This window comes from Polyodon spathula, chromosome 12 (genome assembly GCF_017654505.1).
Source record: "Polyodon spathula isolate WHYD16114869_AA chromosome 12, ASM1765450v1, whole genome shotgun sequence".
Taxonomy (NCBI): domain Eukaryota; kingdom Metazoa; phylum Chordata; class Actinopteri; order Acipenseriformes; family Polyodontidae; genus Polyodon; species Polyodon spathula.
Window position 1 is genome coordinate 14,109,245 of NC_054545.1, and position 15,211 is coordinate 14,124,455.

The 15,211-nt window shown below is 35.0% G+C and overlaps 1 protein-coding gene and 1 long non-coding RNA gene across 3 annotated transcripts in view; one reads left to right on the forward strand and one right to left on the reverse strand.

The window, feature by feature from the left end:
* Positions 1-2,255: 2,255 nt before the first annotated feature.
* On the reverse strand, positions 2,256-6,710 carry LOC121323955. Its single transcript, XR_005951200.1, has 5 exons — positions 6,491-6,710; positions 4,308-4,365; positions 3,248-3,270; positions 3,076-3,102; positions 2,256-2,617 (listed from the first exon to the last, which is right to left on the reverse strand). It is a non-coding gene; the product is annotated as an uncharacterized LOC121323955 (long non-coding RNA).
* A 5,885-nt stretch (positions 6,711-12,595) lies between these two features.
* Positions 12,596-15,211, forward strand: part of LOC121324458 — a 41,843-nt gene continuing 39,227 nt past the window's right edge. The window contains exons 1-2 of one of the 2 annotated variants that reach the window (XM_041266363.1): positions 12,596-12,634; positions 13,220-14,829. Coding sequence is in view for 1 of the 2 variants with exons in the window: in XM_041266362.1 (XP_041122296.1) it covers positions 12,608-12,634 (27 nt within the window). In the remaining variant the exon portion in view is untranslated. The remainder of the gene's footprint in view (positions 12,635-13,219; positions 14,830-15,211) is intronic. The other variant, XM_041266362.1, reaches the window with a different exon arrangement.

Consider the following 15,211-nt stretch of genomic DNA (forward strand, 5'->3'; position numbering starts at 1 on the left):
GAGGTCGCTAAAATTCAAGAAATGTAATTTAAAAATAAATGAAAAGTTTTAGGTACAATGCTACAGAAAATAGTTTTTGGACAAATAGTACCAAATGAGTATGAATTCAGTGAAGGGCATATTGTCAGCTATGAATTGATTTAAATATTTTCAGGTTTTTGTAGACGTTTTGATTTTCAAGCCAGCTGGGAACCAAAAACTTATCACATTTACTAAAACACCTCTGTGCTACAGTTTTAGAATACTGTAAAATCTCAGGGGCTAAAACAGGATGTATTTATCTGTGCTTTGTACTGTGATAAAGTTGCTTAGTACCATGCTCCATTGTGATTTATATTTTGTTGTCTACAGCAATGTTCTTTGACAGTGCTTTGCTATGTGGGGACTACTGATGAAGGCCTTATTACTGATACATGGATAGCTTTAATATTGAAGGTGGCTTATATGGTTGCCAATGGTGAGTGATAAAAAAGTGCCCTTAATTGTAAGGTGGCCTTATTACTAAGACTTTAAAGCATGTTATACTGTACTTGCAATGGGGCAAATGGTCTGCTACCAAGAATGAGCCTCGATGGGTGAACATAAACTTTATTAAAGGTTACCGATTCAAATGTAATTTTATGATTCAGTGGCCTTTCAACACTGCTGGCTCCACTTGCTTAATATTACTGTTATTATAGAACTATCTCGTGTTTTGAATGGTCTTGTGATTTCTCTGAAACACCAGCTCAGGAGAACTGAAGGTTCTAGGTGTCGTCTTCTGATCCCACAAACAAGCTACATTCCTCTTTTATACCCAGGAACTTGAGAGTGGATGCCAGTGAGCTAACAGCCCCGAAGGGTCAATCTGAGCTCACCAGGCTCCTGGCCAGTAGGGTCCAATGTTGTGTGCTATGCTGCATGCTGGTAATTATGTGGCCTGTGGTTCTGTGTGCTGTATTGCTGCACCAGACACACACCTTGTTGCTCCATAATTGCATTCCAAACCTTTTTTTTTTAAACCTGACACATGGCCCTGACTCTCTGGAACTCTCTCCCAGCTTAGTGCATGTGGCTCCCTCAGTCGCTCGCTTCAAATCAATTCTCAAGACCTACTTATTCTCTTTTGCTTTCAATGCTATTTAAGCCTGATATCTGTTACTAGCTGTTGTCTAAATTGCTATTTCAGGTTTTTCACTCCATCTTATTCATATGATTCTGTATGACACATCCCCAATGTTTAGAATTCACATCCCAGCCTTTTATTTAATGTAGTGTGCCTGTATGTAATGTATATGCAATGTTTTTTACTGTTTGTATTTAATGTACTATGCCCTGTATTTAATGTATTATGCATTGTTCCTCACTATCTTGTAAAGCGCTTTGTGATGATGGTCCACTATGAATGGTGCTATATAAGATAAATATTGTTTGATTGAAATTGTGGCAGCTGGATGTAAACCTGTACGTTTAATTAGTTAACTGGCTTTTAGGTGTAGAATGAGTTTAAATTTATCCAAGAAGCAATACATTAAAGAATTTTACACATGTCAGTAAGGTTTTTAATCATGTTATGTAGCCTTTCACCATTATGGAATGTGGAGACAATATCCTAACAGACCGACACCACCACATTTCGGAAGAGATAATTAATATCACTGAACTGTAAAATGAGCTGGCAATTTTGAGATGATTCCATTTCAGAGCATGTACTGTTGTTATGTGTTTTCTTGTATAGATATTTGTATGTTTGTTTCTGCGAAAGCGTGTGATGCTTATACATTAACTTGTGAACAATATGTTGGCTTGATTTGAATATTTCATAACGATGGAGGAAGTATAAAAGTACAATTGCAGATTGTTACAGTAAGGCAACAGCATCTACCCTCTAATTGAGACAAAATCATTTGCACACATTGTTGTGATTTGCCATGTCTTATGCAGTTTTATCTGACAGTGCTGACAATTACTATAGGTGCTTTGAACACATTTGTCATGTTACAATAAATAGCCACTCCTCTTGACTGGTATTACAATGAATACTGCATTCAGATCACCCTGTGGATTGGGAGTATTTACAGAGTTTTACAGATGAGTGTGAAATGTAGTAGCAATAATCAGATCACGCTTCGTTCCTTCTTGAAGTAAATAAAGCCAGCAAGTCATTTTGTTAAATTACCAGCAGTTGAATTGGAAATACATGTCGCTATTTTAAAATGTGGTGCATAACTGCAAAAATGAAGCAGTACTTCCAAAGAAAAAAAACATTCAGAAAAAAGCACAGCACATACTTTTATTTTTAACATAAGGATCTGTGAAGTTTATTGTACCGTTACACCAGCCATAGTTATCTATTATTTTTCTTTTTAAACATGGCAATACATATATTTCCCATTTCAATTCAGTCTTGGTGACCAATGCAGTGAAGTAGTGAGAGGAGGCAGGTAGAGAGAGTGCATTGTTGAGTGTAGGGGTGCAGTGAAGTGATTTATTCCTGCTGTCTTCATTAGTCTTTGCAGCATCCTTTTCCCTCTCCGTGTTCACTATGATCGTGTCCCTCTACCCCATGCTCATGTTTGTGTTCACAACTCCCGTGTTTGTGCTCACCAGGCCCATGTCCCTGCTCTCCTTTTCCCTCCTATAAAAGCATAAAAACAGGGAGCCAGGAATAATGCCAGGGGAAAACAGGAATACATTAATGGCTGTATTTTCAAGCATTCACTCCAGACTCAATGAACTCCTTTTTTAACAAAGAAAATGCCAATGTTAAGAAGAAACAACTTGAGAATGTATTTGGACTTTGTACTGCAATATTACCTGGTTGTTTGCAATATTACCCTGTTGTTTAGTTCTAGCTTCATTACATTACCAGGTGTTTTTCTCGATCCAAATAATAGTTCATTAAAGACTGAGTAAATGCTTTTAAAATATAGCCCTAAAGGTCTGAATCTTTTCTTTTAAGTTTATTATGACTTTTTGTCAGCAAACCGTAGCATATGTTAAACTGAAACCCCCAAATTCTAGCTTGTCTTTGTTTTACTGTAGCCAGTTATTGTTTCCTGTCCTGTATTGGCAATACAGATGACAAAAAATTACCTTTTTGTCATGACTTTCCTCTTCCTTCTTTGAGAAAAAAAAAGAGTTGTTAGCATTAAAGAAAAGATGAGCCAAAGTGTGTGTAATGATGCAGTGAGACAGATACAATTAGATGCTTGTAACAAAAAAAAAACTCAAACAATCTGCACAAAGATTTTTTAAATCGTCTTACTATTTCTTCTGCTTTTGGGAGTTCTGCAAATACAAAAGTGAGAGACAAAATTAACATTCTTAAAAAAAAAAAAAAAAAACTAATATATTCAAGTACCTGTATTAAACATGTGTTTATTTACTTTTTAAATTAATCACCAAAATCTTCTTCAGTAGTTTGATAAGGATGTGGGCATGTATAACAATATTTACATACTATTCAGCAGTGCACTATATCACAGTGGTACTGTTTTCTGATAGTGCCAGTAATACTTGAAACTAGGAGTTTCAAAAGGAGCAGGCACATAGGGGGGAAAAATATATTATTTCTAAGTGTAGTGTGCTGATTCCTAGCCACACTACCAATATAATGGACAATCAACACACGTTGAAATCACATTATTACCATTTACTTCAATCATAATCATTTTTCCAAAACGTTTTGATGTAAATATAAGAGACCGGAAGGGTTGGGTCTCTCTCAGTGCTTGAAGCATGTAGCCTCATTTTCTTTAGAGGCCTAGTACAAGCCACAACATTTCAAGATATTGGTTTAACCTTGTGTTTTTTTTAAGACTATCCACCATATTCCCGAAACAACACTTCAGTGTTAGTGTTCAAGGAATGAAGGTACACGCAAAGTTGGCATGGTACCAAACCTCTTTATTATCCTGCTCGAAGGCATTTTTTGTATATATATTATAATGTATAATTTATTTTTTTTGATCCCGAAGGCACTGCTCAGAAAAATGACCTATGAAGTAACAGACTTCCTGAAAGTGTGTTATCCAAACTGAGAGCTGTCTTTGCCCCCCAGAAAAAATTGTTATAAGAAACATAATTTACAAATGAATAGCGGTCTGTCAGCCCATCAGTGCTCATCCAGTTCCTAGTGGCAGATTGATCCAAAAACATTGTCAAGTCTGTACTTGACTATGTTTAATTCAAAACTGTGTATGTGAGACCTACAGTACATAGTGAATGAAACCGCACAGCAGCTAAGAGTGATGCATTTATTTCATTAGCTTTACCCCATTAAAAGCTCAATGAGGCAAACTAAAATGAAGGCAACTCACACCTACCTGGTGCGTCGCTCATTTTGACTTGCTCGTTGAGGGATACAACGAATAAAGAAGTATTCTGCAGGGCAAGAGAAAGAGAAAAAGCATGTTAGAAGCGTCAGTGTTAAATGCCATTCACACAAGAGCAGGCCAAGGGATATTTGTATGATAGATGTGGTACTCCAATGCAAATGCCCCAAAACTGAAACAGCAGCTCAGAGGTGTCTGTCAGTGTTTGGATTTTGCCTGCTAATATCCTGGAGCTATTCCGTACTGCCACCAGTGTTGGGGAAGTTACTTTTAAAATTGAATCTGTTACAGTTACAAGTTTCTTGAACAAAATTGCAACTTGATAAAGTAATTTATTACTTTGAAAATAAATAGTTACAATTAGTTACAAATACTTCTCAGGCACAGTTCACATTTTACAGAGATTCTTTTTTTTTTTCAGTTTTGTTTGGCTGCAGTTTGAAATATTATTTGAAGATCGAGTCATCAAATTCACTTGTTCCCTCCTCTGACATTATTTTCTAGCACGATGATATGAAAAGCGTATTAATGTGACATGTAAGGTTTGACATGCTATGTATTAGCCATAGTCATTTTTCTTTTAGAAATGTGACTTTTTCACATAAAATTAAATATGTTACCACATTTCATTGCCTTTATGAAAAAGTAACCATTACAGTACAAGTTACTGAACAATAGAATCAGATTACAGTAATGCGATACTCCCCAACACCGAGTGTGACACAGTGAATGCAGGTTGGCTGTTTTCAAGCATTCAGTAATTACACTACTATGTACTAGCAGTACTGCATATATAGTGCCTAATCATATAGTGATTGTTCTGTTTACTGTTCCATTTCCACTGTTCCACTGTTCCAACTCGTCAATCATTTTTCTAGTGATTACGCAACAGCCCAAATAAAATAAATGTTCATACATTTCTTATAGTTGATACTGTGTGTGTGTGTGTGTGTGTGTATATATATATATATATATATATATATATATATATATATATATAGAGAGAGAGAGAGAGAGAGAGAGAGAGAGAGAGAGAGAGAGAGAGAGAGAGATTATATGTATTATGATACATATGTTAATATATTACAACTATCTGCAGATGTCTTTTACATGAGGATGTTTGAGAGTTTGACATTTGCTTACTTGTAGATGCATGCCACACCCAGATTTCAGACAGCTGCATATGGTGCAAACTCAGGTTCTAGAAGCATATGTCTTGCAATCATATATATTTCAAATATAAAAAGTGGTCTTTAGGTTTTTGTAATGAAGGAGACCTTGTGATATTCACATTCACTTTTTTTGCTGAAAATTATTTAGTGTTGTATTTGGAATACCATTTTGTGGTCCCACGGTGGGATAAAACAGATATATGTTATTTTGATGGATATCCCTTGTTATTTTGTATTTTGTGCTATATCTTGAGGGGTTTTGGTATATTGAATGTTGCATATGCTTATAATAAGCTTAAACTTGTAAGCTTATTTCAGATTCTCTCAAGATAGCCTATGTAATGCGTTACTTTAATGGTTGCCTTTTCAGACATTTAAAAAAGAACTATGTCTAATGCATAAAATGGGAATCAGAAAGCACTTCCAATGCAAGACAAACCTTACTGTAACATGAACACACGTTTCCTATCATGCTTCTAGAAAATGGCATCAGAGAAGGGAGCAGGTGAATTTTGATAGCTGGATCTTCAATGAATAATTCAAGCTGCAGCCAGACTAAAATGTCTCTGTAAAATGTAAACTGTGCCTAAAAAGTAACTTTTTGTAACTGTAACTAGTTCCATTTGTGTTCCAGTAACTTGTATCTGTAACAGATTTAAAACCCTAGCACAAGTTTACAGAGAGTAGAGACGAATACAATCACTACATTAAAACTGTTCAATTTACCAACACTTTGATAAACAATACTGTCTCTTAAATCAGTATGACCAATTAACCAAGAAAAAAACAAAACATTGCTGTATTCACATATTTCAAACCCATACTAAATCACAAACTCTAATTTCAGAGTAATATTACAAAATTATACTTGTAGTTATAGAACAGTTGAGTTGCATTCAAATTCTATCAAAATTCAGTTGCTACAAATTGACAATACATTCTTGTCTTGTAAAAAAACAAAATCCTAACAGTGGCTGAAGTGCTATGAGATAGATGTCTTACCTGTTCCTGAACACTGGTTAGATTTAGTTTGCATCAGGTTTCTCTCTTGTATTTATACATGTGGCAGAGCATCTGAAGAGATGTTGTGGAATTTGAACAGCCCTCCCCTTGGGTGAACGTGGCACTAGCAAAACCAATTAGGCTGTGCAATACAATTTTCTAACCCTGCCTGCAATACAATTTTCTTCCTCCAAAGCATTGTGGCATGTATCTCATAGAATGCAAGTTGAGTATGAGGGTTTTTTTTTTTTTTTTTTTTTTTTTTTTTTTTTTTTGGTAATAAAGTTTCTCATTCTTTCTGTGGGTGGTGTCCTAAAATGAACCTCAGTTGTGGGAGACAGTGCTTGATCCCAATTGGTCTGTCAAAAGGAGAGGCCGCTGGTCACAAGGCAGTGAGATATTCAGCCTGAGAGAAGCAAGGGAATCAGTTAGGAGATACAGAGCACGTGCTGACGTTACCATTGTTAAGCAGTCTTGACTGCCCAGCTGGTAATCAGAACCCATAAAACCATTTGCAAATGTGACCACAATTTCCATCATGTTCTGTAATTGAGAAATATTGCTCTTTGAAGCAATATGTCTCTGACCATTTTCAAACACGTTCTCAAACTCCAGTAAAGACTTTTCACACCAGCAGGCACTCCAGCAGATAACACATGATGGTTCTAAGAGACTAAACAAAGAACAATGTCTGATGGAAAGTTAAATCAATACCAGCAGGGGATATAATCACAAGTGTGTTACTTCTTCACTCCAAAAGTAATATTTTTGCCTTATGAGGCCATGTTTTCTGTTTATCCTATAATACAGTATATTTGCAATACATATTCTTAAGCATTAAGTTCTCCTCACACCATGACTTGAGCAAGCAAAAAATGAAACGGAATATATTAGAAAATAAATAGAATATATTAATATCAATGCCCTTATAAAAGTAACCCATAGTAAAAGTGTAATAAAGCATAATGAAAGAATGATAAAGCATAGAGAGGTATGATAAAGCAAAGCAATAAACTTGGCAAGTCATGGAAAACTATGGTAAATGCAGAGTATAACCATGGAAAAAGCATGGGAAGACTGCAAGCTAACATGCACATTTACTGTGGTACTGTTATTAAACTGTATAAAACTGGCTTTGAAATGTTAACAAACACAAGAGTTCAAGTCATTGGTATGTAAAAGTGGTAATGCTTTTCTGAAAGCACAGCTCAGTTCTGTTTTTTTTTTTTTGTGGTGTTTTTCAATAAGCAGTTTGTTTTCTAAATTTGCTTTCAGAGCAGCATGGCAAGGGTGAAAAGTTTACCACAGAGGTCATTATTCATTTTTAATCACATGCAGCTCAAATGATTGAGGATGAGTACAGTAACTCGTTCTAAAAACTAGACAAACAACATTTTGTGGAAGCTTGGCACGGCATATTCAAATATATTCAAACTCAGTCTTATACTTCAAAGAAACACATTTTTAAAGTGGGTTTGTTTTTTTAAATATTGTTTATGTATTATAAAGCTATATTTGAGCAAAAAATATATAACATCGGTGAAACAGGTTACAAGTTTACTTTTAAAAAAATCAGTAATGTAAGAGAAACCAGGAAAGGACCTCATGGTTAAATTTGTAAAAAGTTATGTTACACAGCTGTCAACCTCCTCATAAAAATATTTTTCTTTGTTCTCTTATTCTGAAAATGTAGACATTACAATAAATTAAAAGTGAATAGGTTATAATAAGTTATCATTGTACATCATGTGAAGGATGCCTCTTACTGCAGCAAAGGAGTCATTGTGTGCAGTTGGAAGGAGAGGACAGCGAAGTTGGTACTGGACAGGAACATTTTATTTTTTTCACTTTTTAATTGAGTTGTATTTTCTATGCACAGATACAAGCTAAGATGTACTAGAATTTTGAAGCTTTATTGGTCAATGGTTGATTTCTCATATGTGATTTATAAACTGCAATATATAGATATATGGGTATTGAAAGTTAAGATAAATTGTCTGAATCATTTTTGGAACCAAGTGACATTTACAAGAGATGCACTAACCAGCCTTTCACTGAATGCATGGTACACAGTAGTCATGTTTAAAAAAAAAATGCAAAGGTTCATATTTGCTAAATAGTGCATTTTAACAGCATGCATATTAGTGTGTTAAAACCAATTTGCACGAATAGCCCCCCTTTCACTAAACTTTAACTGAGGAGTAATTCGAAGAATGTTTTTTTTTTTTTTTTTTATTTTTTTTTTTAAACCTTCTTTTATTATTAAAATACAATAAAGGCTGATCATCATGAAACGACCACTGACTGGTGTTTAAGAAGACTGGGGTCTTAGACAGTTTCTTTATTAAGGAAATATTTAAATAGTGCATTAGTTAAATATTTGTGAAAAGGGTATTGCAATAGCCCTGCCTAATGATAACACCAGTGTCCTGTAGTATGTTTTGCATTTAGCTGAAGCTGCACTGTGCAGCCTTCATCTCCCATTTAGATGATCTACATTTGAATGCGTGCCTGTCTCTGCCCTGGGTCACCTGGCAATGTCATCTACCATTGAAGTATGAGCAAAATATTTTAACTTCTCTCTACAGTGTATCCTCTGTCGAACATCATCTTTTTTTTTTTTTTGAGGTCTTAAAATAGGGTATTCAGCATTTGGTTATTTACAGTAGTCGTGTAAAATGTTCTTTCTGTTATTATTATAAGTCTTATTTGTATTAATATTTTATGTGCTGTGGATTTTTTAAATCTAAAACCGTCTGTGACAGTAATTACCTTCATCAGAAAAATGTAAATTTTTTTTGCTGTTTTTTCTACGCAGTTTGAAATGCTGAGAAGGACTGAAGGACTTTTTCTTTAAAAAAAGAAGTGCTTTGCCGCAGTTAACCATGTGGTAGCTCTTCATTTTGAGTGTCATAAATAAGAATTTCATTAATATGCAATTAACCATTTTCTGAAGTGTAGTTACATGGCTGACCATACTTTCTGTATCTATGATTTACTGTGCTTACATGTACTTTCTCACACTGTGCTTTGAACATAGCACGCCACAGTGTAACGTATGAAGGTCAGTAGATCATTCATGTATTAAAGCCTGTCTAAATATGATTTTGCAGAATTAAGTTGAGACTTAGAATGAATCACTTAAGAAAAATGATAACATTATTGAAATGAAACCAGTGTTTCTGACAAGTTGACTAACATTTGAAATCTACTGAATGAACTTCAGGAGAGCAGACAGCCTCTTGTAAGAAAGCAGCATTCTTCTGTTACAATGACCTAGAGCCTTGTGACAATTGCTGTCTCTGCAGAATGCAGTCTGTGAACTAAATAAGCTGTCTGTCAAAGAGAACTCCCCCCCCCCCCCCCCCCCCCCCCCCCCACCCCCCCCCCCCCCCCCCCCCCCACCCCCCCCCCCCCCCCCCCCACCCCCCCCCCCCCCCCCCCCGCCCACCTTTGTGTTTGGGACAGTGGCACATTGTAAAAGGTAGGGCATGAAACTGTGCAGTTACCTTCAGTTACCTTCATTTCGAAACACAGCAAACTTTCATTCAGCCTTCTGATATTGATAAAAAGCTTGGTGAAATAGATCTGTGTATAGTTGTTGGGAGTGATTGAAAGTGTTTTCTTCTCAAAGTTTCTTTCTGCTTGTTGGAATTGTGAGAGATAATTCTCGTCTGGATATATCCTCATCATACTATATAACTTCTTATTGTGAAATCAGTGAAGAATCTGGCGATGTTGCTGTAGAGTCACTCCCACCTGCCTTGTGACTGTTGGCATAGCGACCAAAAATATTTACAGATAGAAATAGAACGCCATAATCTTTCGGATGGCAAGTGTCCTATCAGGGCTTACACAGAAAAGGAGGCCTCAGCTTTCCAATTCACTCAATTCTATACACTGTAAACATGTCTTATGTGTGTTAACAGTAAAGAGTATTTTATGAAGCAACAAAAAAAAACAAAAAAGGCAAACTTCATAAGAACATACTTACTGAAGTAGAGCTGTGGCACAAGTGAATGACAGGGGCTGTTTATGTCAATAGAGCCTCCGTCAGAGTTAGTTTCAGGTCTATCACTCACAAGTTGTTTTAAATGTAACCCCATAATGCCGTTTTCTTCAGCTGCAAACAAAGAGTGATCAGGCGCCACCTTGTGGAAAAGGGATGTTAAACCTGTTTTTCCAAAAAGTGTACACGTCATGAACTGCATGTTGTTCAAAATTGGTTTAAAGTTGAAATATGTTGAGAAAAAAAAAAAAAAAAAGAATGTACATATTTACTAAGTTGTATCTCCATTACATAGTAACACATACATTTACTGTTTCAAAACCATTTCAACTTTAATAATTATTGTTCTTTTTTGTACTGTCTTGTCAAGTACTGATTGTTAATTATTTTACTAGTAGTGTATTTTAATCAAAACAAAAACGTATTTCCCGTAAAATGTACAATTAATTGCGACCTGAGCTTGAAAGAGATTTGAGCTGTACAGTAACCCCCTCCTGGTGTAGGTGATAGAATGGGATTGGTAATTATAAAGAGCTCAACAAAATATGCGTAGTTTGAGTGTCCATGTGACTAAACTATAGTAGAATGCATCAAGCGTTTCAGTGTCAATTCATGCATGAGAGCGGGGCACTGCTCCTTTAAATAGTCAATAGCACACAAAAACTCAGCACTCCCAAGTAAGCAAGAACACGAGTGTGTCGTTACAGAAAAAGAAATGTACGCACATTTGAAAGCGGGGCCTGGCGCATTTCAGCATTGCGTCCCCGTGCCTTACGACTACGTGGGTTATTGGCAACCAGGTAAATAAGCATACCGTTTTAAAATTCATTATTTTTCAATTACGAACAATAATGACACACCGTTGAACTACAGTGCAGCATTGATATATTGCAGGACACTGATTGCCACACGGTGAATTTTATTTACATCTCGATTTTCCAAGGGTCCTGATGCATTTGACGCAAGTACAAACAAGCAGGAGTTGACAGAAATATTTTAAAGCCAACCATGTATATGTCGTTGATCGGTTCTCTTTATAAGTGCGTTTTACTGTAAGTATTTACACTGATAGTATTGCCCCAAACAACATGGCTCATGCCCATCTCAATGGGTAGTTGTATAATGACGACTGGATATTTGAATTTTGTGATATGACGCATCTTTCAACTTTTATAATTTCAGAACATTTTAAGCCCACGGAACACGGGGCATTTGTTTCAGATTATTAAAAAAAAAAAAATCACCGATGTGAGAGTGTTAAAACAATGTTTATGAAAGCAACTTGGCGACAACCGTCTGTGACTGGTGTTTTCTTAGCTTCACACTGTCCTTTGAGTCGCCATTACAGATTTGACTGTTGTTGCCAAAGGCATTTTCACCCAATATTTTACATGACTGTACAAACTGAAAGGTCTTGGCGTTTTTTTTTTTTTCCTATTGGATTCCACCCTTCGATTGAATCCTCGTGTCTCAGCTGCAGTTAAGTCTGCTTATCATCTGCGGATCATTGCTCGATTCCGTTCGTATCTTGCTGATGAATCCGATGCTGAAATTAATTCCTGCATTTTCACACGAAGGCCTGTTTGTAGACGGGGATGGTCTATTGAAGTGTTTCGTGAATAAGATTGTTTACTTGCTCTGTTATATTGTTTATTGGATTGTTTTGTAATATGACGTATCTTTTTAGTACTTATTTTGAATGTTTTAGTATTAATGTTTTTATTTTTATGTTGTAAACTTGTTTTTATTGTGAAGCGCTTTGAGATGCCTTGCCATGAAAGACGCTATAAAATAAATTGGATTGATTGAGGCTATACCGTAACGTGTCACAAAGGCATCAGAATTACATTATTTGACGTACAGTTCTTAGAAATGTCAGTTCTCTCTCTCTAGATAGATGTGTGTGTGTGTGTGTGTGTGTGTGTATATATATATATATATATATATATATATATATATATATATATATACACATACATACATACTATGCATTTAAACGAACCTAGAGTATTTGCTTTTTATAAGGTTTTAGCCGTTGTAATTGCAAATTTATTTTTTTTTCCGTCCTCATAGATCAGACAGCGGTGGTGTCGCACAAGGAGCTGACCATGCCTGAAAAAAGGTTTATTATGCAGGTATGGTGATTTTTTTTTTATATATATATAGTTTCTATAATATATATATATATATATATATTTGTAGCATACAAAAATCTCCTCCAGCCCTTTAAAAATAGACTTTAATTTTTTTAAGGTAGTAAAAAATTCCATGGTACCCTGAACATGGGATTTTTTATATGTATATATATATAATGAAGATAAGCTTTACTTGCAGATCGCCAGCAAGGAAAGAGTCTCAGAAGTTTTTCCCAAATAATCCAGGAATAATAAAGCTATATCCATATCATAATAAGATATATGTATTATATATATATATATGTATGCATGCATGCAAAAAAACATGTTAACGTTGAATATAGTCAATCAGGATTTGTTTCCCAAAATATTTTTTATAAAATATCAGGATTAACAAGTCAGTCATAAAAAGAGAGAAAAACACTTGTTAACGTGTAGTGACATACCAATGTATATTGACCAAATGTTTCTCTATATGAGGGATGACCACTGCAGAGCAGTTTGAACCACCCAGATTGCAATGTAAGCTTAATCACAAACTTAGATTGTAACTTATGTTATTTTCTTTGATTTTTCACTGTCAAGCTCAAAGTAAAGCCTGGAACGGTTCAAGGAGCTATGCAATTGACTCATTTTTTCATCAGTCTGGTTCTTAAGGGGTTTAAGTAGACTGAGGAGCCACAAGACCTTTTTAAAATGAATGCACCCCTGTGGAAATCAGAAGCCTTGCGTGAGGATTTATGTTAAGAACAAGCTTCCAGTTGAAGATCTAGTGGAGACCATTTAAATGAAAAGCAAATATTAAGATTGAAATTCTGTCAAATCCCTCTATCATTATCTGTAATATGTTTCTTTTTCTGGGTTAACTGATATTCTTTAGAATGAAATCTTCGTGATTCAATATTCATACTCTTCTTTTAACAATACCCTTGAATGATTTTTTGTTTTAAATTACATTAAATTTTTTTTTTTTTTTTTTAATTTGTATACATGTTGTGACCTAATACAGATGCACACTTTGGTCATGTTACTGTTTTGATTTTTGCATTAATGGAAAGTATCAGTTTCATCCATTTTAGGATTTACTTTGAGCTTGATTAACCACATTGTAGTTACTCTATAGATACAAGATCAGGTATGTCTGATTTAAACCCGTAGTAAAACCAGAAATGGATCAAACTGCTAAACAATTTCATTCTAAGATTCTTAAAAGTTGTGCAAAATGTATATGTGCGTCCTTGAGTTTCTTATGTGAAATTGACATCTTGGCACTTATGGCTATGGTGCTGTTTCTTTTGTCTGACTTTCCAGAAATATACATCATCATGTTATGTCTCTCCCTGCCCCCCAACATTACATCAGTTATACACAACTGGGCACTCCACCAAGACAAGCGCAGGGAACATAGTGGTGGAATTTAATTGATTTTAATCTGCGTCAAACACACACATCTGTTCTTTTGATTTATTTTTTGTTTATATAATTTTTTTTCTTATTTCACTGGTTTGTGTGTTCATTTCACCCCTTGGGGAGTTTCTAAGGCTTTGGAGAACCCTAAGTTATAATATAATGGGAGTTGATGTATTGTCCAGAGAAAGACAGTCGTCTAGACTAGTAAATGTCATCGGGACAGGCGTGTTAACAGAGCTGGTCTTAAGATGATAACAGAACAAACACTGAAATGAAAGTTGTTTTAAAATAGTTCTATATACATTTATTAAATTTGGTCTTCAGGTATAAAGTGAGATGTATGTTAACACAATTTCAAAGGCTTGCATGTTGTTGTGTGTGGGTTTTTATTTATTTTATTTATTTATTTTTTCCTCGCAGTACTCCAGACATTTTTTTAATCACTAGTGTTGAGTATGTCACATTCTTTTCAATAGCCTGCACTTTGTCTTGTGCTCATTAAGCATGTATGGCAACTCGGAGCAGATCCAGCGTAAACTGTGTGTGCTATTATGGGAAATCCTGTGTGACCCAGTTCATCAACACTTTGCGTTTCCTGGGAAACAGACAGCAAAAGCCCCCTTGTGCTCTGACCACCTAAATGCCTTTGAAGGGAAAGCAAGATATTATAATCAAATAAAATGCATGATTGTTTATAGTATATTTAGGTAGCTGGCAAACAGATACAAATGATGGGAAACAAGCTTTCAGGACATCAAATGGATTTCTTCTAGGAACCAAGTACAGTATGTATTTATTGCCTGTGTATTAATAACCTGTTCAAGTCATAAAATAAATACACATTTGAAGTAATACTGTAAAGAAACAACTTTTGTCTCTCAATTTGAGTGGTCTAGAAGATATTTAAGGTATGTTTTATTGATGTGTAATAGAAACATGGATTGTGTTGAATTTATAAGAAATGCTAAACTGATGAATGCACTAGCCAAGATGTTACCGTCTAGAAATTATATATATATATATATATATATATATATATATATATATATATATTATATATATATATATATATATATATATATTATACACACACATTCAAGTGTACCTCCATAGTATTCAGAATAAAAAATTGGTATAATTATTATTATTGGAATGTCCACATTTAAT